The sequence below is a fragment of the Aspergillus flavus genome, chromosome 4 (assembly GCF_009017415.1).
Source record: "Aspergillus flavus chromosome 4, complete sequence".
In the NCBI taxonomy this organism is placed as follows: domain Eukaryota; kingdom Fungi; phylum Ascomycota; class Eurotiomycetes; order Eurotiales; family Aspergillaceae; genus Aspergillus; species Aspergillus flavus.
The window spans coordinates 220,617-241,819 of record NC_092405.1 but is presented as its reverse complement, the minus strand read 5'-3'; the positions used below and the strand labels follow the sequence as shown (position 1 = coordinate 241,819).

The 21,203-nt window shown below is 47.0% G+C and overlaps 9 protein-coding genes across 9 annotated transcripts; 5 read left to right on the top strand and 4 right to left on the bottom strand.

Annotated features, from left to right (window-relative positions):
- Positions 1 to 156: 156 nt before the first annotated feature.
- F9C07_2231911 (uncharacterized protein) lies at positions 157 to 1,930 on the top strand (the record flags this gene model as incomplete). The annotated part of the gene is made up of 6 exons (XM_041291928.1): positions 157 to 218; positions 306 to 944; positions 1,092 to 1,167; positions 1,222 to 1,469; positions 1,529 to 1,836; positions 1,887 to 1,930. The coding sequence occupies 6 exons, from the start codon at positions 157 to 159 to the stop codon at positions 1,928 to 1,930; spliced, it is 1,377 nt and encodes a 458-aa protein (XP_041145573.1).
- A 503-nt stretch (positions 1,931 to 2,433) lies between these two features.
- Positions 2,434 to 3,929, bottom strand: F9C07_3251 (putative amidohydrolase amhX; the record flags this gene model as incomplete). Its single annotated transcript, XM_041291916.1, has 4 exons — positions 2,434 to 2,893; positions 2,953 to 3,529; positions 3,578 to 3,755; positions 3,804 to 3,929. The coding sequence occupies 4 exons, from the start codon at positions 3,927 to 3,929 to the stop codon at positions 2,434 to 2,436; spliced, it is 1,341 nt and encodes a 446-aa protein (XP_041145572.1).
- A 465-nt stretch (positions 3,930 to 4,394) lies between these two features.
- On the top strand, positions 4,395 to 8,605 carry F9C07_2243643 (major facilitator superfamily domain-containing protein; the record flags this gene model as incomplete). The annotated part of the gene is made up of 12 exons (XM_041291927.2): positions 4,395 to 4,568; positions 4,620 to 4,725; positions 4,783 to 4,882; positions 4,945 to 5,085; positions 5,132 to 5,207; positions 5,259 to 5,300; positions 5,363 to 5,611; positions 5,675 to 5,916; positions 5,981 to 6,097; positions 6,151 to 6,304; positions 6,369 to 6,437; positions 6,494 to 8,605. 12 exons carry the CDS (start codon positions 4,395 to 4,397, stop codon positions 6,524 to 6,526), a joined length of 1,503 nt encoding a protein of 500 aa, XP_041145571.2. The 3' UTR covers positions 6,527 to 8,605.
- F9C07_2231908 (uncharacterized protein) lies at positions 7,015 to 8,066 on the bottom strand (the record flags this gene model as incomplete). Its single annotated transcript, XM_071509894.1, has 3 exons — positions 7,015 to 7,314; positions 7,382 to 7,950; positions 8,003 to 8,066. The coding sequence occupies 3 exons, from the start codon at positions 8,064 to 8,066 to the stop codon at positions 7,015 to 7,017; spliced, it is 933 nt and encodes a 310-aa protein (XP_071366226.1).
- A 102-nt stretch (positions 8,606 to 8,707) lies between the features above and the next one.
- On the bottom strand, positions 8,708 to 10,172 carry F9C07_2282916 (uncharacterized protein). The gene has a single exon (XM_071510596.1). The coding sequence runs from the start codon at positions 9,887 to 9,889 to the stop codon at positions 9,284 to 9,286; it is 606 nt and encodes a 201-aa protein (XP_071366225.1). The 5' UTR covers positions 9,890 to 10,172; the 3' UTR covers positions 8,708 to 9,283.
- Positions 10,173 to 11,658, top strand: F9C07_2282915 (uncharacterized protein). Its single transcript, XM_041285846.2, has 2 exons — positions 10,173 to 10,400; positions 10,465 to 11,658. The coding sequence occupies exons 1-2, from the start codon at positions 10,233 to 10,235 to the stop codon at positions 11,329 to 11,331; spliced, it is 1,035 nt and encodes a 344-aa protein (XP_041145569.1). The 5' UTR covers positions 10,173 to 10,232; the 3' UTR covers positions 11,332 to 11,658.
- Position 11,659: 1 nt separating this feature from the next.
- Positions 11,660 to 13,042, bottom strand: F9C07_1489892 (triose-phosphate transporter family-domain-containing protein). The gene is made up of 5 exons (XM_041285854.2): positions 12,927 to 13,042; positions 12,810 to 12,877; positions 12,727 to 12,732; positions 12,062 to 12,675; positions 11,660 to 12,009 (listed from the first exon to the last, which is right to left on the bottom strand). The coding sequence occupies exons 1-5, from the start codon at positions 12,977 to 12,979 to the stop codon at positions 11,830 to 11,832; spliced, it is 921 nt and encodes a 306-aa protein (XP_041145568.2). The 5' UTR covers positions 12,980 to 13,042; the 3' UTR covers positions 11,660 to 11,829.
- Positions 13,043 to 13,423: 381 nt separating this feature from the next.
- On the top strand, positions 13,424 to 15,616 carry F9C07_1489887 (Alpha/Beta hydrolase protein). The gene is made up of 3 exons (XM_041291926.2): positions 13,424 to 13,907; positions 13,963 to 14,779; positions 14,837 to 15,616. The coding sequence occupies exons 1-3, from the start codon at positions 13,563 to 13,565 to the stop codon at positions 15,412 to 15,414; spliced, it is 1,740 nt and encodes a 579-aa protein (XP_041145567.2). The 5' UTR covers positions 13,424 to 13,562; the 3' UTR covers positions 15,415 to 15,616.
- Positions 15,617 to 16,021: 405 nt separating this feature from the next.
- Positions 16,022 to 21,126, top strand: F9C07_2231903 (putative multidrug resistance protein; the record flags this gene model as incomplete). The annotated part of the gene is made up of 16 exons (XM_071509893.1): positions 16,022 to 16,165; positions 16,221 to 16,743; positions 16,795 to 17,024; positions 17,084 to 17,363; positions 17,429 to 17,662; positions 17,728 to 18,431; positions 18,489 to 18,651; positions 18,708 to 18,944; positions 18,992 to 19,190; positions 19,254 to 19,325; positions 19,376 to 19,426; positions 19,486 to 19,550; positions 19,603 to 19,787; positions 19,835 to 20,268; positions 20,339 to 20,419; positions 20,493 to 21,126. 16 exons carry the CDS (start codon positions 16,022 to 16,024, stop codon positions 21,124 to 21,126), a joined length of 4,236 nt encoding a protein of 1,411 aa, XP_071366224.1.
- Positions 21,127 to 21,203: the final 77 nt, after the last annotated feature.

Below are 21,203 nucleotides of genomic sequence, written 5' to 3'. Positions count from 1 at the left end.
CTTAGTAGTTTTCATGCCGAGACAATGTACGCCGTTTAAGACATTTATGAGTTGATGACCAAGAATTTAGTCGGTACCTAAATTCATACGGAACCACCCATGCCGATACTCATCCGCACCTGCATCCGCACCGTCAACGATACGCAATGATCAGCCATGCAAATCGCGTCTGCCTGCGCTGCAGGACGCACAAGCGTAAATGCGACAAGCTACTTCCGGTATGCTCACTGTGCAAGAGGTAAGTCCACTTCGGTGAAATAGGCCTTTTCCGCTTACATATAAAGTACTAACCAAACACCAATAAGATTGAACCGTGTCTGCTGCTATACGGAACCAAACGGAATAACTGGACCCGGAGACTCTCCCGAGGATGTATCCTCGATTTCCTTACCGGTTCCTGATCTGGCTCAGCTCACGTCAGATAATATAGCTCACACCATCAGGACGCAAGTTTTCACCATCATCGGGGATGAAAGTAGGATCCGAGCGGTAGCCGCGGTATACTTTCGGACAATCCATCCTTGGTTTCCTATACTAGCTGAAGGACCGTTTTATGAGCGTCTGACTTACATTCTCACTTACACGAGTGCGGATCTTAGCTTGCTCACGCTGTGCATGGTTCTCCTGGGGGCCAAGCCAGTCGATGATGAGATACCGCCCCGGATGCGCTCCCTATACATACTACTGAAGGGATTCATTGCAACATTAGAGGCGATTGAGATCAATTCATTGGAGCTACTGCAGTGCAGGTTGCTACTCACAATTTTTGAAGTGGGCCACGGCATGTACCCTGCAGCATATATCTCCATGGGTGCAAATGTTCGGGCAGCAGTGGCACTCGGGGCTAATGAAGTATCCAAAGCTCAGCTAGAAGAAACATTCAAATCCCCAGGAAGAGCGGGCGAGGCTCGACGTATATGGCGTGGCATTGTTATAGCAGATCGGTGGGTCCCGTCCGTCACCTTCATTTTCATGGTAAAAAGTATTCGAGAATCTGTGCCTCCGTTTTTAGATGCCGGGGTCGGCTCACTTCCATGTAACCCGCCCTTCACTTGCGTTAGCACTAACACTTGAAATGTGAACCGTGATAGATATGTCTCCTTAGAGAGTAATAAAGGACCTATCATCCCGAAAGCCCTACTGTCGGGAGCTGTCGGCGGGAACGACGTAAGTATTACGACTGAGTATTACAATATTCTCGCTTTGCTAACATCTTTTTAGGACTCCGAAGCATTCGACCCGACTTTAACGCCATCGAAACCACTATACCACTTCAATAAACTAGCCCAAGCTTCACGTATACTAGAGCAAGTGCTCACCCATGTCCATGACCCAGTTCAACACATGGAGTTCTTCAATGCCGAAGCTATACAGATCTTAAAGACACTCAGTTCATTTAGAGAAACTGTACAAGAAGATTACAATGTTCCACATGATCTGTGCTGCAGCGCAGTTGCCATATCCCGCAGGTACTGTTGAGCCCCATTGCCTACAGCATCTGATGAAGACTAACATGGAGTTGAATCAGCGCCCTGATGACTATCCTAGAGTTTGGTTACAGTCTTAAAGCTCCAGGCTTGGAGTCTTGTGCCGCTGCATCATACGAACTTATGCAAGATGTAATCGGGGAACTTGTCTATGCGTCCGAGAGCTTTGCTGCACAAATCACACCGGCTGATTTGGAGGTGCTACCCGTATTTGTGGTACATTCTGTCTACAAGGCAGCTCGGCTATTACTGGGTGTGCTAAGGGATAGCCCAAAGGTTGACTCGAGGAGAGCCGTAAGCGTCTTAGAAAAGGTACTCCAATGTATGAGCACGCGATGGGTGACCGGGCGTATGTCTTAAAATCTTAGGTATTATTGGAGTATGCTAACTTGACACCAGAACGGTACCTTGACGACCTTAAGAGACAGAAGACCGCTAGCTGAGCATTTACCGAAATTTTGCATAAAGTTTGATTATACACAAGTGACCACAGATCGACATGAGGCTACTGAAAATACCACGGCAAGCACTTTGCAAAGCTCCCTTGGTGTTTGGATAAAGATATCCTCCAGCATACTATCTTTTATCCATGGGTATGCTAAAGGAGCCGGCTGCTGTGTGGTAGAATGCACAGCAAACGCAAAGAAGCCAGCAAGGTTTGTACTTTGGACAAACTACCCTAGTCTAGATGTTCTCATAAGATACAGATAGCCTTGAGTAGCGATTCTCAAGTCAAGGAAAGCGATTTTTGGGTGAATAACCGAATTGAGACGGTCTGCAGCGGCATATGGAGCGAGTTCCACTAGGCTTACTGGCTCGAGTAACTTTCAAAAAGTACATTGCTGTGGGTATGAATGCGAGAACTTCATAAGATAGGTACAATGAAAGGACTTAGGGTCGCTTTGAATGGCATACGATAAAGGGAGATATAGAGCTTCGGACAATTTCACTCGGGAAGACGACCACGCTCCTTCATGTCGTTTATCCAATCACTTTTTACTTCCTTGTAGAACCCCTCGTCAAGCAGGACCTCGAGCCCTATCAAAGCATTGGCCTTTCCAGCTCTCAATGACTCTGTATGTGCAAAGTCTGTACCCGCCGCTTTCTGGAAGGAAGGGGTATGAGGCATATCCGTAGCGTTAATGCTGAACAATGTCTGAATACCGGGTTGAATATAAGAACAGTTTCCGAAATCGCTGGAGATTTGCAACGTTAGTGTCTTTTGCGACGGCTCCAGGGTTGTGTTCCGCCTTGCAACATACGAGCTACCATTCTGATCCACCTTCGCTGAAAGATCTGATGGAGGAAGAATATCTGCGGGCGTGAGGCCCAGATCATTGATCATATAGTGGGTATAGCGGCTCGCTAGAGCCATGTTGGTTACAACGTCTTCATATAATGCGTCCCTATGTGTATATTAGTATCGAGAAATTGACCAGTCTGTGTCAGTTGTCTATTAACGCACCAAAATAATTCAACAGTACAGCCCGTAGACGCTGCAGCTCCGTCGAAAATGGGTATCACGCGGCTTCGGAGACGCTCCAACGCCTTTGAGTCAAACGCACGCAGAGAAAAGCTACCTTCAGCGTAGTCGGGAATAATATTGGGTGCTTTTCCAGCTTCAAGGATAACAGACTGGATGCTTTCCGTCTTTTGGATCTGTTGACGAAGTAGCCCTAGACCGTTATACGCCATTACAATGGCATCACAGGCGTTGTTTCCATTCCACGGTGCGGCTGCCGCGTGTGCAGCCTTTCCATGAAACTTGGCTCTGAACTTCCATGAAGCCTTCGTCACCGTTCTCGCGGTCGAGAAGTCCGGCATGGCGTGTGTCATGAGGACGACGCTACAGTCCTTCCACGCGCCATGGTTCGCCATGATGTATTTACCTCCGCCGGTCTCTTCAGCGGGCGTACCCATCACGATCAGCGTTCCTGGGATTTTCAGTTCCTTCATAGCGGCAGAGGCCCCGACGGCTGATGCCAGTGTTGATGTGGCAATCAAATTGTGACCGCAAGCATGGCCAAGCTCAGGAAGGGCGTCTGTGAAGATTAGCAAGCAGCGAGCGCATGAGTTGTGGGCACACTCACCATATTCGGCATTGTAGCAGACTGATCTCTCCCCGGGTGTGACGGAAAAGCGTGCCTCGAACGCTGTGGAGATACCGTATACACCAGTTTTCACAGTCCAGCCTTGGCTCTCAAACCATCCGGCAAGCAGCTTGCAGGCTTTCTCTTCTTTGAAACGCGTTTCGGGATTATTCCATATCTGCAGCTGTTAATAATTTACACTAAATACAAGATGAGCTAAATCTACCTCTAAGTTCAGTCGACGCAGCTCTGACGACGCCGAGTCAATAGCCTCCGAAACGAGTTGGATGACATGCTTCGGGACGCCGGTATCGCCTTCGCTACTGGGTTGGTTGATAAAATTGATCGCCATAATTGCAAGTAGTGGTAGAAAGACCTTGACAAGAGTAGCGAAGGCCAGAGCTCAAGAATGATCTCTCTGTCGCTCTTTATATGTGTATTCAAGCCCATCCATGCTTTCATAACCGATATGCATGACACGGATCGGATCGGGCGGGCCGACCGAGAGTATAGATCGGCCCGGCCGACGAAGATTATCTCCATCTCCTCTTTCTTATCTCTTTAACTTCAGCCAAGAGCCATTCGGTCTAACCGTATGGCTGTCGTGGCCAGTGAAGGGGGCAGATGATGTCCTTTTGTTTATCGTCGTCTTGGCTGAATCGTATTGTGGTGGTTGTGTATTTAACTTTGATAGCCCCTTTGCAATAGACTTATTTCCCGGGTGAATCGAAGTGCTGAGATATAAATAATCGATATTGTATCAGTCCACAAAGTAATCTCCAAGGTCCTCTTTCCGAAGAGCATGGATCGAGACACGATGTTGCAGATCACTGAGAAGTCAGACACACTTGACACTAAAGCATGCGACCTTGCTCCACAGCCCCCGGACATTGCATTGGGGACTTTGCATGGGGCAACGGAGGATGCCCCATATACCGAAGCAGAGAATCGAACTGTGCTGCGCAAGATTGATTGGTTTCTTCTTCCTTGGGTAATAATGAATCATCTTTGTCAGATGTGACCGTGCTGATGGTTCATTTAGCTTATGGGCACGTACCTTATCCAGTTCGTGGATAAGACGTGTATTTCATATGCTGCCTTGTGGGGAATGAAAGAGGAGGCCCATCTAGTGGGCGATCAGTATTCATGTATGCCTTCTTTTTGGACATCATATGTTGACAAGAGGTAACAATCGGAGTCTACAGGGTTGACAACGATATTCTATCTGGGTTATCTTGTCGGTGAATTCCCTATGAATCTCCTTTTCCAAAAGATGCATATCACAAGATCTTGTGGGACTTTGATGTGAGTTACTACAATTTTATACCTTTGATTGTCATTCACGACAAGTAGCTAAAGCATGTTAGATTCCTCTGGGGAGCAGTCCTTCTCTGCATGGCAGGTGCAGATGATTTTCGCAGTTTGATGGCTGTTCGTTTCTTTTTAGGTGCCCTGGAAAGTGGAGTTAGTCCTTGCTTCGTACAGTTGACATCGATGTTCTATAAAAGGTGAGGTCCACCCTAGATTTGGTATGTGTGGGACTGATCATGGTAGAAACGAACAACCTCTTCGAACTGGTATTTGGTTCTCGATGAACGGGATTGCTCAAGTGGTTGGAGGCATTGTAGCTGTCAGTATTCTGGAATAAATATGGAGAAATAATTGACTGATAATACTTTAGTACGGGATTGGGCACATTAAGAGCGATATACCTGTTTACAAGGTAAGCAGATGGAATCAGTGCAATCATTTGAGTTGTTTGAATGACTTTTTCAACCCATATAGTTCCCTTTCCTTATCTTTGGCTCCGCCACAGTTGTCTGGGCAGTGCCCTTCTTCCTTTTTGCTGCTCCAAGTCCTGCCGCAGCGAAGTGGTTATCTTCCGCGGAGAAGGATGTTGCCATCAAACGAGTATCCGAGAATAAGACTGGCCTTGACAATAAAGAGTTCAAGCTCTATCAAGCACGCGAAGCTCTTATAGATCCTCAAGTGTGGATATTGATACTCTTTGTTATTGCGAACAACATTCCAAATGTATGTCGAGCTATCTCCTGCTGACATTACTGTTGGACCAAAGCTAACTACTTACTTACTTAGGGAGGCATCAGTGCCTTCGGACCGCTGATCATCGAGGGATTCGGTTACTCAAAGCTTGGAACTACTCTCCTGGGAATGCCATTTGGAGGAGCACAGGTCTTGGCTCTTCTCATTACGGGGTTTCTCGCAGGAAGGATTAAAAACTGCCGAATCATTCTTATGTGTGGTGGCCTCGTTGTGGCTATCCTGGGACTGAGTCTCATGTACGCTCTTCCCGAGGAAAACAAGCTTGGCCGGCTTCTGTACGTTTCCTCGTTAACTAGTCGAAATTATTGCACACAGGGCCACTACTAACTATTAAATCAGCGGGTACTATCTTGCCATTGGGTTCAGTGCGACTTATGTCCTTTCCCTAGGGTTGATTCAAGCCAACATCGCCGGGCGAACAAAGAAGACCGTCGTAACTGCCGCTCTTTTCATTGCGTATGTCTGAGTATGGGTATCCTAGTCATTATTCTGTTTCTAATAAGGCATAGGTACTGCGTGGGTAATCTGATTGGCCCCCAGCTATTCTTTGAAAGAGAGGAGCCACATTATAGATCTGGATTCATTGCCATGATTATTTGTCTGGCCCTGGATTTTATCTTGCTTGTCATCCTGCACAGATTATATGTGCTAAAGAACAAAAAGGTAAACTAACTCACTACCGACCTCCCAACATCCTGAGAATTGTATACTGATATCTCAGATGTAGCGGGACGCATTACAGTGCTCAGTGGAAGCCAACATTGATGATATCTCTGGCTTGAATGATCTGACAGATGTAAGACATGGTTACTATGTTAACCATTATCAATTGCTAACATTTATCGCATGTAGATGGAAAATCCCTCGTTCCGATATCTTGTTTAGGAAATGGTACATTTGTCAAGGAAGGGATCGCTATGACATAACCTATGAAGACACCTTGCCGGTTATGACCTTTTTAGGTAGTAGAATGGGAAGACCTTTCATTCAGCAAGATTTGCATAGTATGCTAGGGACAAATAGCCACCCTCCCTCGATATTTAATCTTTGGAAGCTTTTCTAGAACCACTGATCTAGTTGGCTCAGGTTTTTCTCATATCACTTGTAAGGTTTTAGGGTATCGCGCAATACCAGGGAAGCATGGCGAGCAGTCGTGTTACGCCATAGCAGGGCATCCGGCCGCCTACCAAGCGCGACCATGTTCTTTGATCAAAGGAAGACTTATTGTCTATTTTCACTCATCGAGCCTCGATCCAAAGGATGTAAAACATCTCTCACTAGGTCTTTTGGGCTTTACAGTGAAAGTGTATATTGATACTCTCATTGATCTCCTTCCATTAGGGCAGTATTGTCTTATGGATGATCTTTTCGCTTTAAACCAAGGCATCATCATCATCAGAAGTATAGCAATTAGAAGATTCATCACTGCTGCCCTTCCTAACATGTCTGATCTCTAAATCTCGAAATCGTTCTCTTACCACCATCAAAAGCTGCTGAAGCTCTTCATCCCTCTCAAAGAGCCCCAGAAAGACCCCAACGCGGTAGACCTCTTGAATTTCTGCAATCATTAAATCTACTTTCTTTCTGACTCGACGTCTGCGGGGGCCCCTGGATCGAGAAGGTCCAAGCTGGCGGAGTGGACTATGGATTCTAGGCCTTACAGCGGCTTCTTTCTGATCGTAGGCCGGTGGAATGGGTTAACACGCTATAATATACGAGAATTCCTAAAGTGTACAATACCTTTTTTGACGCGGAGCACGGCTTCGAAGGGGGCGGCTGCTGTCTGAGATACTCCAGATTAAGGGTTCCACCTTGCGAACCCGTTTCAGAGGTACGACGAAGCTCGGTGTAAGGAGCAAAAAATGCTTGTTCACACGTAGGCTCGGTGGAAGGCCTCGAATGACCTTCGCTTTGGGGTGTGATGCCTATAGGTTGTGGTAATTGAGCGCAGGAAAGTGACGCGCCATTTCCCTGCACTGAAGTGATTGGTAACGAGTGGTTCAATACAGAAGTTGTAGGTGCTGCATATTCGATAATTGATGACGAAGGCTGTTCATCAATGGGTGCATTCAGCGACGCAATGGAATAATTAGTATTGGGTAGGTTTCCGAGTGGTAGAAGGCGGTCATCATTCCATAGCTCGGGGAAATGGGGAGTTGATGTAGCGAATGCAACGTTATCACTGATAGGGCCCATAAACCCACTTTGCAAAACATCGAATGAACTCTGTGGGCTGGTACCAGAGGCAAGAGCAGCAACCTGATCATTGGTGCTTGCGGAGTTCTGGTGTTCCTTCTTATGGCGATTGCCTGGCTCGTCAGTTCCATCTCATGCATGGATCATTGAACATGCTTAACTCACGGAATCGACGCTGCGACTCTCGATTCTGCCGTCGCCTCCTTTCATCCTTGGTTTCGTCTGGCATGCTTAAAAGTATGTGCTTTATTTAAGCCAGTTTCCACTACGGGCTGTCAGCTTCGGGGTTCCATGCCAATTTAAACCGTCTACCCTTGTTGTATACTCTTAACTATCCCTTTTCCCCTCCCTGGCTGGCGATAGTATTAGGGCGGTATCATGCGCAGTGACAGGCTACCAGTTGCAACTTGGCCAGAGTTTTGGAGGACTGTGGGGCAAACAAGGTACCTTTGACTCGCTCAGAAATATATTTTGCATCTTCGTATCTAGGATAGCTACAGGGCTTAAGTATAACACTTTTTAAAGCTAAATTCGAAGCTGAATGATCTTGATATAAACTATTCTTTGGCAATTGTTGTAGGATAAAGAACTATTCAGTCTTTCTTAATATCTCAATGACCTTGACTTGGCAAGATATTTCTTTTACTAACACAGGAATATGGTGAGGCTTGATCTAGTCAGAGCTTCCAGAATAGTCAAAGCTAGTATCACACAGAACCTGGAGTAGAGAACTCCGACAGAGCCGACTGCCTCGGAGCATACCTCGCCTCACCCTGAAGCAGCCGCACTAATTTCTGACTCACGCAGCTAAAGACGCCCCCGCAACGGCGTCTCCGAGGGAATCACGTCATGTTAAGTTGCGATGGCATCATGGACAACAAATGATTATTATTAATATTTTTTTCTTTTTTTTTGGCAAGAGTGGAAATCCACGGATCTAGACTCGATCGCCAATGACCAACCGGATAAGAATAAGATGGGTGTGACTGAAGCTTGACTTGAGGTAAGCAAAATGGCCCCTTGATTAGGGTTGCTCCCGGTGTGGGTCTCTGAGACCTTCTAACCGATCCAGGTATACGCTGCATACTACTAGGTACTACTACTGTGTAGAAGATAGAAGATGGATTGGTTCGAGAAAGTTGAATTCTACCACACTAAAATGGTGTCATCCGGGCTAGTTCACTCCAGCAGTTTTACCAGATTGCCACTTGGCGCATTTAGCAATAGCCAGGATCATATAACACAATCTCTTATCCTCGTTCATTCTCGCAGTCTAGATCTACCTGAATGTAACGTAACATCAAACTAGCGTTCTCCAGATTCCTCCCAGGCGGCAGACAGATAGCCATCCAGTCAGTCCATTCACATATCCCGGCGGCGGTAGTTGGGCGCTCTCAGGTGGGGCCTATCGTAACTAGTATGGGCCCCGGTCTTCTCGCGTCGTAATCAGCTGCAGGCGATACCGCGGGCGGTTATGTCACCGTTGATGTCACGAACAATGGCACAGCTGTCTGGGTCGCGGGTGACAAGAGCAGCGGCATCTTCCGTCTCGTCTTCGGTTTCAGCTTGAATGGACCGGCTGCAGGCAACTCCACGGGCGACTATATCACCGTTGGCGTCACGAACAATGGCACAGCTGTCTGGGTCGCGGGTGACAAGAGCAGCTGCATCTTCCGTGGCGTTGTCAGGCCCAATTTGAACGGAGCGGCTACAGGCAGCTCCACGGGCGACTATGTCACCATTGATGTCGCGAACAATGGCACAGCTGTCTGGGTCGCGAGGTGCAACAGGAATGGCCATGAGAGGCTCAACCAGGAGCAAAGCTCCGAAGAACTGCAAGGCGGATGAAACCTTCATTTTGAGCTTTCGATTTGAATGGGTGTGGTCTTTGAAGTTGATCCGAGTAGTGGTAAACGAGAAAGAGAGAGAGAGAGTCGGGCGATGCAATGTTTGTTGCTGGCACTGGTATGTGCAAAGGTTCGGGAATACAAGAGTATTATATGTGCTTAGCCAACTTTCTTCCGACATAGTATGAGGAAGTGCTTCCAACATCTAAGCCAGAGAGCTCTGATTATCAGTAACCAAGATGCTGCTTACCCTGAAACAATTAGCGAACTTCACAGATTATAGATTGCCGTAGTCAGCTTGCATTCTTGCTTACATTTGAAGTTATCTTGAGGATTATCATTGTCACTATGCAACGAGCATTTATGCATGCTTATACGACGAAATGCAACCTTATCCGCTGCCGAGCTCAGCTCCACGACCACGATGGAATGCGTGATCAAACCGAATCCGCACGTAGCAGAAGACCGAATATACATCATGGCCATTCCGTAAGTTATGACCTAGATATAGGTCATCATTGGATGAGCTCCTCGACAGCTTTAGAATCATGAAACGCACCCAGCCTCTGTCGATAAACACGTTGAGGAACATTGCTATTGTCGGAGCCTTTGTTCTTCTTATATGTAGGACGTTTCAAGCGCCATTGATCGAGAAGCTCAAACCCCAACATACCCATCATAAGGGTGGGTTTGCTCCATTGAATAACACTCTTGGGGTATGTATCGGCTGTCCACAAATTTACTTCTTCTATAGATTTAACTCGTTAAACGCTATTTTAGTTTGAGAAAATCGCCATTGTCTCTACCGGGACCGCATGGCGGTTAGATGGGCTTCTAAGAGCTGCCAAATATACCCATGTTGACCTAGAGGTGCCCCTTCAACCTCCCTGGTCGGATGATGAAGTGGACGTCTTTAGAGGTAAGGGTGTTCCAGGACGAGCAGGCCATATTGGCAGGGGCCAGGCCCGTTGCTGGCTGGGCCATCTGAACATATGGCGGGAAATGATAGCCCAGAACTGGGCCACTGTACTGGTGATGGAAGACGACGCAGACTGGGATATCGCTGTAAAGCAGCAATTGCTCCGAGCGTCGCCCTTAATACGGCAGGTGAGCGGGGATAAGGGCCAGGTTGACTGGTCTCCATATGGTGAGGCCTGGGACCTCCTATGGCTTGGTCACTGCGGTGATTATATCCCTGAAAGCCCAGCATCATTTATGGATGAGACGCTTCCCGAGTCATCCTTGTATCGGGAGAACGATGGGCGGTTGACGAACTTTCCTTCTCATCTCCGGATGGTCCATAAATCTGTTGCTCCTATCTGCACATACGCTTATGCCCTTACTAAGCCTGCAGCGAGTAAGCTGTACGAGTTATCGCGTCAAGGAATGGACAGGATAATCACTGATTATCTACGTGAATGGTGTCAAAGCGGGACCTTGCGCTGCTTGACAGTAAACCCGGAGGTCTTTCACCACCACAAGCAAGCGGGTGAAGTATCAAGCGACATTGCCGTTGTAGAGGGGTGGGATGATCTTGCCGCCAAAGCGAACTCGGACTACACCGCGAATATTCGGTTTAGTGCAAGATGCAGCAGCAACGCTGGTAGGCCTGTTGCATGCCAGAATGAATTTGGTGGGGTTATGTAGGTTGAATATATCTGCATAGCGCATCCAGTCATGCCCTGTTTGCATGTACGATACTAGGCCTGAAACATATAAACAAAATAATATCCGCTTTGGCACTTGATTGACATCATGGATAATGTACCCTTGTAGCGAGTATCGACGCAGGCATAGATCGATATCGGAGTCAGCGCAGCCACAGAATAGCAAGGATACAGAAAAGCCTACTCTTATTGTCCGCGGTATATATTTAGACTTCCATATCTTCTCGGCACGAGTACCCAGTATAGATCAGTCGAATTTACTATCTGAAGATGAGGCTTGTACGGTGGATGACGATTACGTAGACAAAGGTAGCATGTTTGAACCGTGACAAGGAGTCTCGGGTCAATATCGTCATTTTTAGGATGTTGAATTGACGCCCCATTACCAATTAGTTTAACAAAGAGCTAGTCTAGTCCTTAGAACCAGCATTCCAATAATATAATATTTCGGTATCACTCTTGATAGAGCTAATTTACTCTATATTCTGGATTGGTGGCTTAAATGGTGGTACATGATCAAGCCGAAAAATGCTGCCCCATAGCCTACTGCTTCACGCACATCAAGTTTCGTCCTCCAGATAATTGAGGATGCGGCCATAAGGGAGATGTCTTTAATGACTCCACAGGCGCTGAGATATACGGAAGATGTACCCTTAATCTGTAGTGAAAATCAGCTAACCTCCATCCTGTTCATAGGTACCATTGCTTACAAGAGACAGTGTAGATATGTTGAGCGCTGATGTCAGGGTGCAGCTAAACAAAAGTATCTTCCACACACGCGCAAGATCAGCAACCGTTGGTACCGTCGTGAAGAGTGTGTTGACTGCTCCAAGAAATGCACAGAATGGTGCGAGATGATGAAATAGGGCCGCTGGATCGAATGATTCATCATGAGCAGTCAGAATCCTCTGCATTAATGCCAGCCGAAGGGAGTCCGCACCAACTCCCATTAGCTGTATGAATATTCCGTATGAGCTTGTCCGAAGTGACTTCGATGAAGCCACGAAAACACCAAGGGAAACCATCAGAAGTGCCACCGCTCTTTGGACATTGAACTTGGACATTCCAAAGCACAAAGTGATTACATAAACGATGACAGGTGACATCCCCTTGAGAATTTGAATCATTGTGATGCTAATGTGTGCCATGGCCTCGTTGCCGCATACAATGCTCATAATAAAGAAAAAAGCCAGGGGTGTGATTAACGACAGATATTGTGGTGTGCCTATACTTGTTGGCTTTCTGGCAGGTAGTGAAGTGCAACTTTGCAAAAATGAGGATACTAGTGCGCCGAATAGCATATGACATGTCGCTAAGAATGGGGCTTCAAAGATTGTTTCAGCGTCGAAAAATATTAAAAATTGGGGAGTCTCACGGTATGCTGAGGACCACGGTGTACATTAGCGAGTGCACTACTTTACTGATCAATTTAGGAGAATTGATTTTTGTTGGGCGTACCAAATCCCATGTCATCCACAAGCCACTTATTCGACAACACGACACAAATGCTCAAAGACAACCAAACCCTGTTTTGAATCAGTAGACCGCTGTGAACAAAAGGTCCCGGATACTCACACAACACGAATGGCGGTCTGCCATTGCTGCCACAGAGAGAACGGTTTCGACATCGAGAAGGTTCTGTGCTTATTTAACAGAATTACTCATTGAAACCACGTGCTGTCATGCTGTACACATACCGGCCCGAGAAGGTGCTAAAGGTTTTATGAGCTGCCCTTGGCTCCTTATAACAACGGCAGAATCTATAGCTCAAATATTCGTAGAGTCAGGAACAGCAAATTTCCACTTTGTAGTGCGGTGCAGTTGCTATGGGCAAGGACTACGAGCAACATCAAGGTGTGTTTTGTATAATAATGGTGGTGATTTCCTTGGCGTTTTACCGTCCCTATCATCCAACCATCAGTGGTACATATAGCTTACCAGATGTTCCTTGACTCCAGAGTGGCCAAAATTGATGGGGCTGGCAATGCTTAACCCCGTTATATAACGTTACCACTAGGTCTGCATGCTTACCCGCTAACCAGAACTAATACACTAGTAGCCCCCCGTTCATAGGCTTGGGGCCTGAGGCTTCTGGGATCAGGCATCCACTTTAGTCCATTATACATATTGTTGACATACACAGCGGAATAACGCGACTACGCATAAAATATCAATCGCTGTGATCAGAACATTCCGTAGACAAGTTATACAATGCAATATTCAAATCAGAAACCGAGATACTGTTCCCTTGGTGGAAGCCTCATCTCAGCCATCATATCAATATCATGTTTGATCATCCTGATATGGTTATTATGGTTCCGAATACCGTACACCTTTGGGCGCCAATCGCCAACCAGCCCGCCTCTTGCTAGAGTCAGAAATGGTACCTACATCGGAAGGCATCTCGACAAGTTTAATCAAGATGTTTTCCTGGGTATGCCTTATGCACAGCCACCCATAGGACAGAACCGCTTCCATCCTCCTCGCCCTATCGTAAACGTATGGGAGCATCCTCGATCTGCGCATGAATACGGACCTCACTGTATAGGCTATGGTGTACGTCGCTACATTACAAGATATCACTTGGAGCCACGAGCTAATGTCATCTTAGGATCATCAAGAACAGTTTCAACAATCGGAAGACTGTCTCACCCTGAATGTCATTCGCCCGGCGGGATACGAACGACGCCTATTGCCAGTAGGGGTATACATATACGGTGGGGGACGCCATGGGGGAGGATCTAGCGACGGCAGATATAATATGTCCTTTCTCGTCGCCCATGCAGCATCGGTAGGCCTTCCATTCATCGGTGTCTCGATCAATTATCGATCGTCCCTCTGGGGTTTTATTGCCGGCGAGTCCGTCCAAGGCACGAGAAACATGAATTTGGGTCTCCAGGATCAGCGACTAGCTCTTCATTGGATCCAAGAAAACATCCACGCCTTCGGGGGCGATAGGACAAAGGTTACAATTTGGGGAGGCAGCTCTGGCGCCGTATCGGTAGGACGTCACCTAACTGCGTATGGCGGCCGAGACGATGGTTTGTTTCGTGCTGCCATTTTGCAGAGCGGAACTCCTATTGCAAGGACTTCCTTTCGAACAGTGGATATAGACGACCTGTGGCAGCAACTCTGCATAGCGGCCGGTTGCGATACATCAGATGATCAGTTGGAATGCCTGCGCCATAAACCGTTCGAGGAGCTCAACGCAGCATTCAATGACTCTGCAGATGCCAGCAGCTATATGATGGCAAGTTTTTCCATTCCAAGGCTGGACGGGGATTTTGTCCAGGCATTTGGGAGTTTTGATATCAAGGAGGGGCGTTTTGTTAAGGTGCCTGTGCTTAGCGGGGTTGTCTCCAGTGAAGCAGCCACGTACATCCCATCTCAAGTCTCAACGTGGGAAGACTTCAGAATATTTCTAACCGGTACGGCTTCCCTACAATATATTCCCAGGAAAAGAAAGACTTAAGATTGAATAACAGAGCATAGTGGATACCCACCGGCAACCATCCAGCAACTGCTTAGCTTCTACCCAGATACCAATGACAGTCGAGTCTTGAACCCCCCGGTTGGCTCGTTTACCAGTAAGGAACTTCTTGACCGCGTCAAAAATGTTCTGGGAGACATCGAGGTCAATGCTGCACAGCGACTTCTCTGCGAACAATTTGCAGTTTCCGCTCATTGTTACAGTTACATCTTCAATGCGACACCGGCTTGGGTCCAAGATCCACGGATCGGAGTTCCTCACGGAGCCGAGATTGCCCCCCTATTCCAGAATTTGGATGGTCTGGGGTTCGAAGGCAATGCATTCCTCGAGAAGAGTTTAGGCTATTATGATATGTCCAGGTTAATGGGGACTATGTGGGCAGGATTTATCACAGCCCTGGACCCGAATGTGGGCCTGACCAGAACTCCTTACCGGTGGCCCAAGTACGATTTGAGAGAACCTCGGGTTTTCATTTTCAGTGAGGAGGATATTGGCCTGAGCATACCTGACACCCACCGACAGGCAGCTTTTCAGTACATTCAAGCCCATTTCTCGGGCTCATTTCATAAATAACAGAAGCACCGGGGTCGCAAAATTGCGCAATATGAGGTACAAATGCCCTCACAAATGGCCAATCCGAAAAGCGACTTCGGGGTTATGGGAATTACTAATATCGGGGTGCCGAGGTCAGAAATTAGTGTGACTAGATTAGGTAGAATGTTCACTTCACCGCTCTCCCTAAGTTATTAGAATATTTTTCGGCATTGAGGAATACGATTCAAAATTAATTACTGGATAATACTGCATATTCTTTCAAAATAGGTTGCACTTATCACTTTAGCACGGTCTGACGGTTGACTCCACCATAATATCCACAATAAGATAATCTCAGAGATTTATTTCCCCATTTGTGTTTTACAATCCTTGCCATTACTGTGTACTCTTTTTATTTATCTCCGTCGAGGGAATTTGACCCACACCTATTATATATCTATTAGTATTTTACACGACCAACATACGTTCAGTGTGCTTTCAGACTTTCCTACTTGGTTATCCTACTCTCTAGATAATACAATAACTAAGCCCACCTACCCCAAATGTCCAATGCACATCATACTTGCACAGTAGTAAAGCTGGTGTCATTCATCACCTTGCTTTTTCTCTCATACGTAAATTCACAATGGTGGCCGAGTATATGTGGTTAGCTGAAGTTTCGGCGATGTGGTCGTTGCTCTTTGTGATCTACACACCACTTGGACTATGGAGACGCCGTGGTGCCGCTACAAAGGTGGTGTTTCCTAGCCTATCAGGTCGACTAAAACTGGTAAGTGACCCCCAATCATATTTACCTTGCCTCAACTTACCAAAGGAATGACAAGGCCCTGGGAATAGGCTTTTCTGCGATCCAGTTGTTATACCTACTCAGTTCTACTAGAGTAACAACCTCCCATCGGGGCCTACTTCCCGCAGTTGCATCATTCCTGGCTGCATTGGGGTTGTGCATGTTGTCCTATGTGGAACATTATCGGAATGTACGACCATCAAGTGCGGTCATCATTTATCTTACATTATTCCTAGTAAAGGACATCATCAGTATTCCGCTATTGTTCCGACAATCGGTGAGCCATGAATTCGCCCTAGTCATCATTCGGGTGGTGGTGGAGCTGCCTCTTCTGGCCACAGAGTCTTGTAGCAAGACTGGAATTTTGCAAGAGCGCTACCGGCATCTCCCCCCTGAGACAGTGACGGGAATCTTGGGTCGTGCTACATTCTGGTGGATAAATTCGATCCTGAAGGCGGGATACGATGCATCGTTGACACAGACGGAGCTGCCCAGTCTGGATCGGCCATTGTCTTCAAGGTCTCTACGCAGGCGAATCATTCGCGCCTGGGGAGGGAGATGTAAGGCCTAACCCATTGTTATAACGAATTCAAGCTGACTATGCCTCGAAGCAAAGCCAGAAACAAAGCTTACGTTGCCGATCATCCTTGTAAAGTGTTTCCTAAGGGAATTCTGGGCTCCTGTAATACCGCGCCTTTTCTTGATACTCTTCCGCTACTCCCAACCGATCTTGATGGGCATTACAATCCAGTTTGTCCAGGATAAAGCATTGCTAGGCGAACAGACCTCTTCGGGCTATTGGATCGTCATTCTCACCATTATGATTTACTCTGGCCTAGCGGTTAGTAATCATCTTATACGAGTTCCTTATGGGTTGATGAAGCTTAACATTATGAATAGATTACAACATCATTGTACCAACACCGGCTCAACCGCCTACAAGTCATGACCAGGGGAGCACTCATTGGTCTCGTTCATGCTCGCTGCTTTAGAGTCGTAAAACCCACCATCCAGGATGGAAAGGTCTTGGCGCTCATTACTGCGGACGTGGATAATGTCATCGGAGTAGCAGAGATGTGGCACGAGACATGGGCACAGATTATTGAGGTGATGGTCGGAACGGCCTTATTAGTCAAGAAAATCGGATGGTTTGCAGGTATCCCTTTGATCATGGTGATTGGTATGGTCTCCTTGGCTAGGCTATAGCCCGAAAAATGCCGAATAACTGAAGGTTTATCATAATAGGTTGTTCCAGACTTAGTGCATATGTTGCGAAGCACATCCAAGGGAGACAGGCGGATTGGTCCACTGCGACGCAGGCTCGACTCGCGACGATCACGTCTGTCCTTGCAGGAGCTAAAAGCGTGAAGATGTTAGGACTCGAGGACGCAATTAGCTCTCTAATTTCCGAACTACGATCTCGCGAGATCAGCTTGTCGAAAAAGATGAGGTGGATCATGGTAGCATACAATGCCAGTGGTAATAATATTCCTAACATTCAGAAAGAAGCTTTTCCTCGTGCTGGTTACTGATGGAGGACACAGCGAATGCCCTGGGAATTTTTTCGCCGGCTTTAACGCTGGGTATATTTGCTATTTTTCGCGGCCTTGACTACGCCCTCGACGCGGGTACAGTGTTTACCTCTGTAGCCCTACTGACGATGGTGACCCATCCAGCGAACATGGTGATGACAATCATTCCACGGGCAGTAGCCTCGTTAGCGAATTTCCGAAGAATACAAGAATATCTGACTGAACAACAACTGCTGGACGAGAGGCATGGTTTACCTCAGAAACCTAAAGATGTAGGAGACACAGACAATGATAGGACGAGCGCCATGGTGCTAGAGCATGTTGACATCTGCCTATCGGGCGAGTCATGTCCATTGCTACGCGATATCAACTTGAAGGTAAACCAAGGGTCGATTGTCATATGCACAGGGCCTGTTGGGACTGGCAAATCGATCCTGGCATCCGCCCTACTGGGAGAAACTAGGCCGGCTCGTGGAAGGATTTGTCTGCCTGATGAGCAGATTGCGTTTTGCAACCAGACACCTTGGTTGCCTAATGCATCAATTCGTGATATTATATGCGGTGGTTCTAGAGTGATCGACTACACCTGGTACCAAACTGTTTTGGACGCTTGCTGCCTCTCGGTTGATTTGGAGACGCTTGAGGATCCGGACGGCAGCCAGTCATGCATTACGAATAATGGAATTAATTTGTCTGGAGGGCAAAAGTCGCGCATTGTAGGTCCCTTTGCACGATGGTTGAGTCGATCACGGAGACTAAGGCCTATATCACAGGCACTCGCTCGGGCAGTATATTCTCGTAGTCGGATTGTCATCTTGGATGACCCTTTCAGTTCGCTAGACGGGGGTGTCAAGAAGCATATCATAGGAGCTCTACTAGGCCCTGGGGGACTCTTCCGGAGAATGCAGACCACGGTGTTCTTGATTACTGCAGAAGGTACGTCTTCCGTGAGCTTTGGTCGTATCTCCGAGCAAGCGCTAAGTATATTCTAGATACATACTTGAATATCGCCGACCAGGTCATTGTACTAACCAATAATCATGTCCAGCCTATGAGCCCCGAGGATGTTTCAGCATATGAAGGGACAGGAACATCAGATACACAAGCGACGGCTATCAAAGACCACGATGATCAGACGTCCGATCGCTTCAAGGTTCAGGCGGACAAGATGCGTATGACTGATGCCGCTGATGATTTGGCAAGGAGAATCGGCGATATCGCAGTATACCGTAATAATGCCCCAACATTCTACAAAATGACAACTAATACGACGCAGGATATTATTTCAGCTCAGTTGGTATTCGCAATATTCTTTTGATGATTAGCTGCACCGCAGTGTACGCATTTTGCCTTACCTTCTCACAGAACATTCTAAGATGGTGGACCGATTCCGGCAGTGCAGGATCCAGGGGATACCTCCTCCTGTATTTTGTAGCTTCTTGTATTGCCTGGTTAGCCACAAATGGAACTATGTGGTAATGTTCATATGTGCCTTCCCGGGGCCTTAGGATTAACAGATTATCTAACACAAGAAACAGGTCCACTCATATCCTTATTGCGCCACGATCAGGTTTCACGTTGCACTCTCGGCTACTTTCAAAAATCCTCAAGTAATTTCTCGACCATGATCTATCTAGGTCTTACTGCTAATTGCACAAAGTGCCCCCCTTTCCTACTTCTCTTCTGCGGAAGCGGGGACAATTTTGAATAGGTCTGTGGTATATCCCATCGAACTATAAGAACACCGTACTAAGCACTACCTATCTTCAGGTTCGGACAGGACATTCAACTCGTGGATAAGCAACTCCCCGCTGCGTTTGCAAACTTGAGCAATCGTAAGTCTAAAGGAAAGGACCTATCCCTGTGCCTAACTAACTCGCCTCAAAGAGATATTCAAGCTGCTGATGCAGGCTATTGTTCTCTTCATGGTGCAACCTGTCATGGCAAGCACTCTTCCTTGCTGCGCCGTTTGCATATATTTTATACAACGAATTTATCTTCGAACCTCTCGACAGCTGCGCTTTATTGATCTTGAGTCACGGTCTGAACTATATACTAATATTGTTGAAACGGTAAGAGCAAATCTGCATGCCATACAGTGTAACTAAGCCTTTTGCAGGTTGAAGGAGTTGACACAATTCGAGCCTTTGGATGGGAGTCCAGATTTGAATCTTCCAATATTATGAAGTTAGACAAGTCTCAAGGAACGATGTATCTACTGCTATGCTTACAGAGGTGGCTGAACGTTGTCCTTGATCTGCTAATTACTGCAATCGCTGTTATTCTGATTGCTTTCGCCATTACCTTCCGGGAGAGTGCCACCGGCGGCCAGGTTGGGGTTGCACTGAACATGATTATAGCAGCCAACACTACTCTTCTACGGTCGGTAGAGAGCTGGACGAGCCTGGAGACCTCCCTTGGCTCTGTGGCACGGCTCAAATCGGTGGAGGAGGATACTCCTGTGGAGAAAAGCAGCCGCGACGTTTTGGAGCCTCGCTTGGAGTGGCCAACAACGGGAACAATTAGAATCAGAAGCTTATCAGCTGCTTATAAGTAGGCATCCGTTTGAATGCTTACGTGAAAATGGTGTTGCTATGATAATTCGGCTGACGGATGTTGTTAGATCGCAGACGCCAATACTTCGAGACGTGACTTTGGAAGTCCCAGCTGGACAAAATATCACTATCCGGGGCCGAACAGGAAGGTATGATACTTAAGAATGGAAAGATAAAAAAAGCTTGTTATAGGAAATATTAAAAATTTCTGACATGATTTAGTGGAAAGAGTACTTTTATCCTTGCGCTATTACAGTTACTTGACAAGCAGGATGGTTTGATCGAGGTTGACAATATGGACCTCGCACGCCTGCCACTCCGAATCGTGCGACAACGCTGTTTCGTCAGTATTCCCCAGGAACCATTTATTCTACCTAGCGCTAGTATTCGCTTCAATCTGGACCCTTACGGCCAACACGACAGTACTGCCATCTGGAAAACCTTGATAAAGACAAACCTTTGGTCCCATTTCTCTTCTCCCGTGGGCCAAGGCATGACCATGACTGTGGGACGCGACGCTTTGGACAAAACTTTGTCGGATTTTCCGCCGCTCTCCACTGGTCAGAGACAGGTATTTGCGTCTGCCCAGGCGCTATTACGGGCTCGGTCAGCAATATCATGCTACGAATGCTCGCTGGATGGCCGGCGGCCCATATTGCTCCTAGACGAACCTAGTGCCTCATTGGACGAAGTGACTGCATCCTCAATGCAGCAGATTATGGAAGAATTTACAAGCCGGGGCCATACTGTGATTACCATTACACATGGAATGAACGTATTGCAGAACCAGGGAAGAGAGGGCTCGGATCAAGTATTACGGATGGAAGATGGTCGACTTGTCCAAACATCTGGATAGCCATCACGGTTGGTGGGACGTACCGCAGGTATGTACTGAAATAGGCAAAATAAATCTATCATCGAATCCCCAAGAGA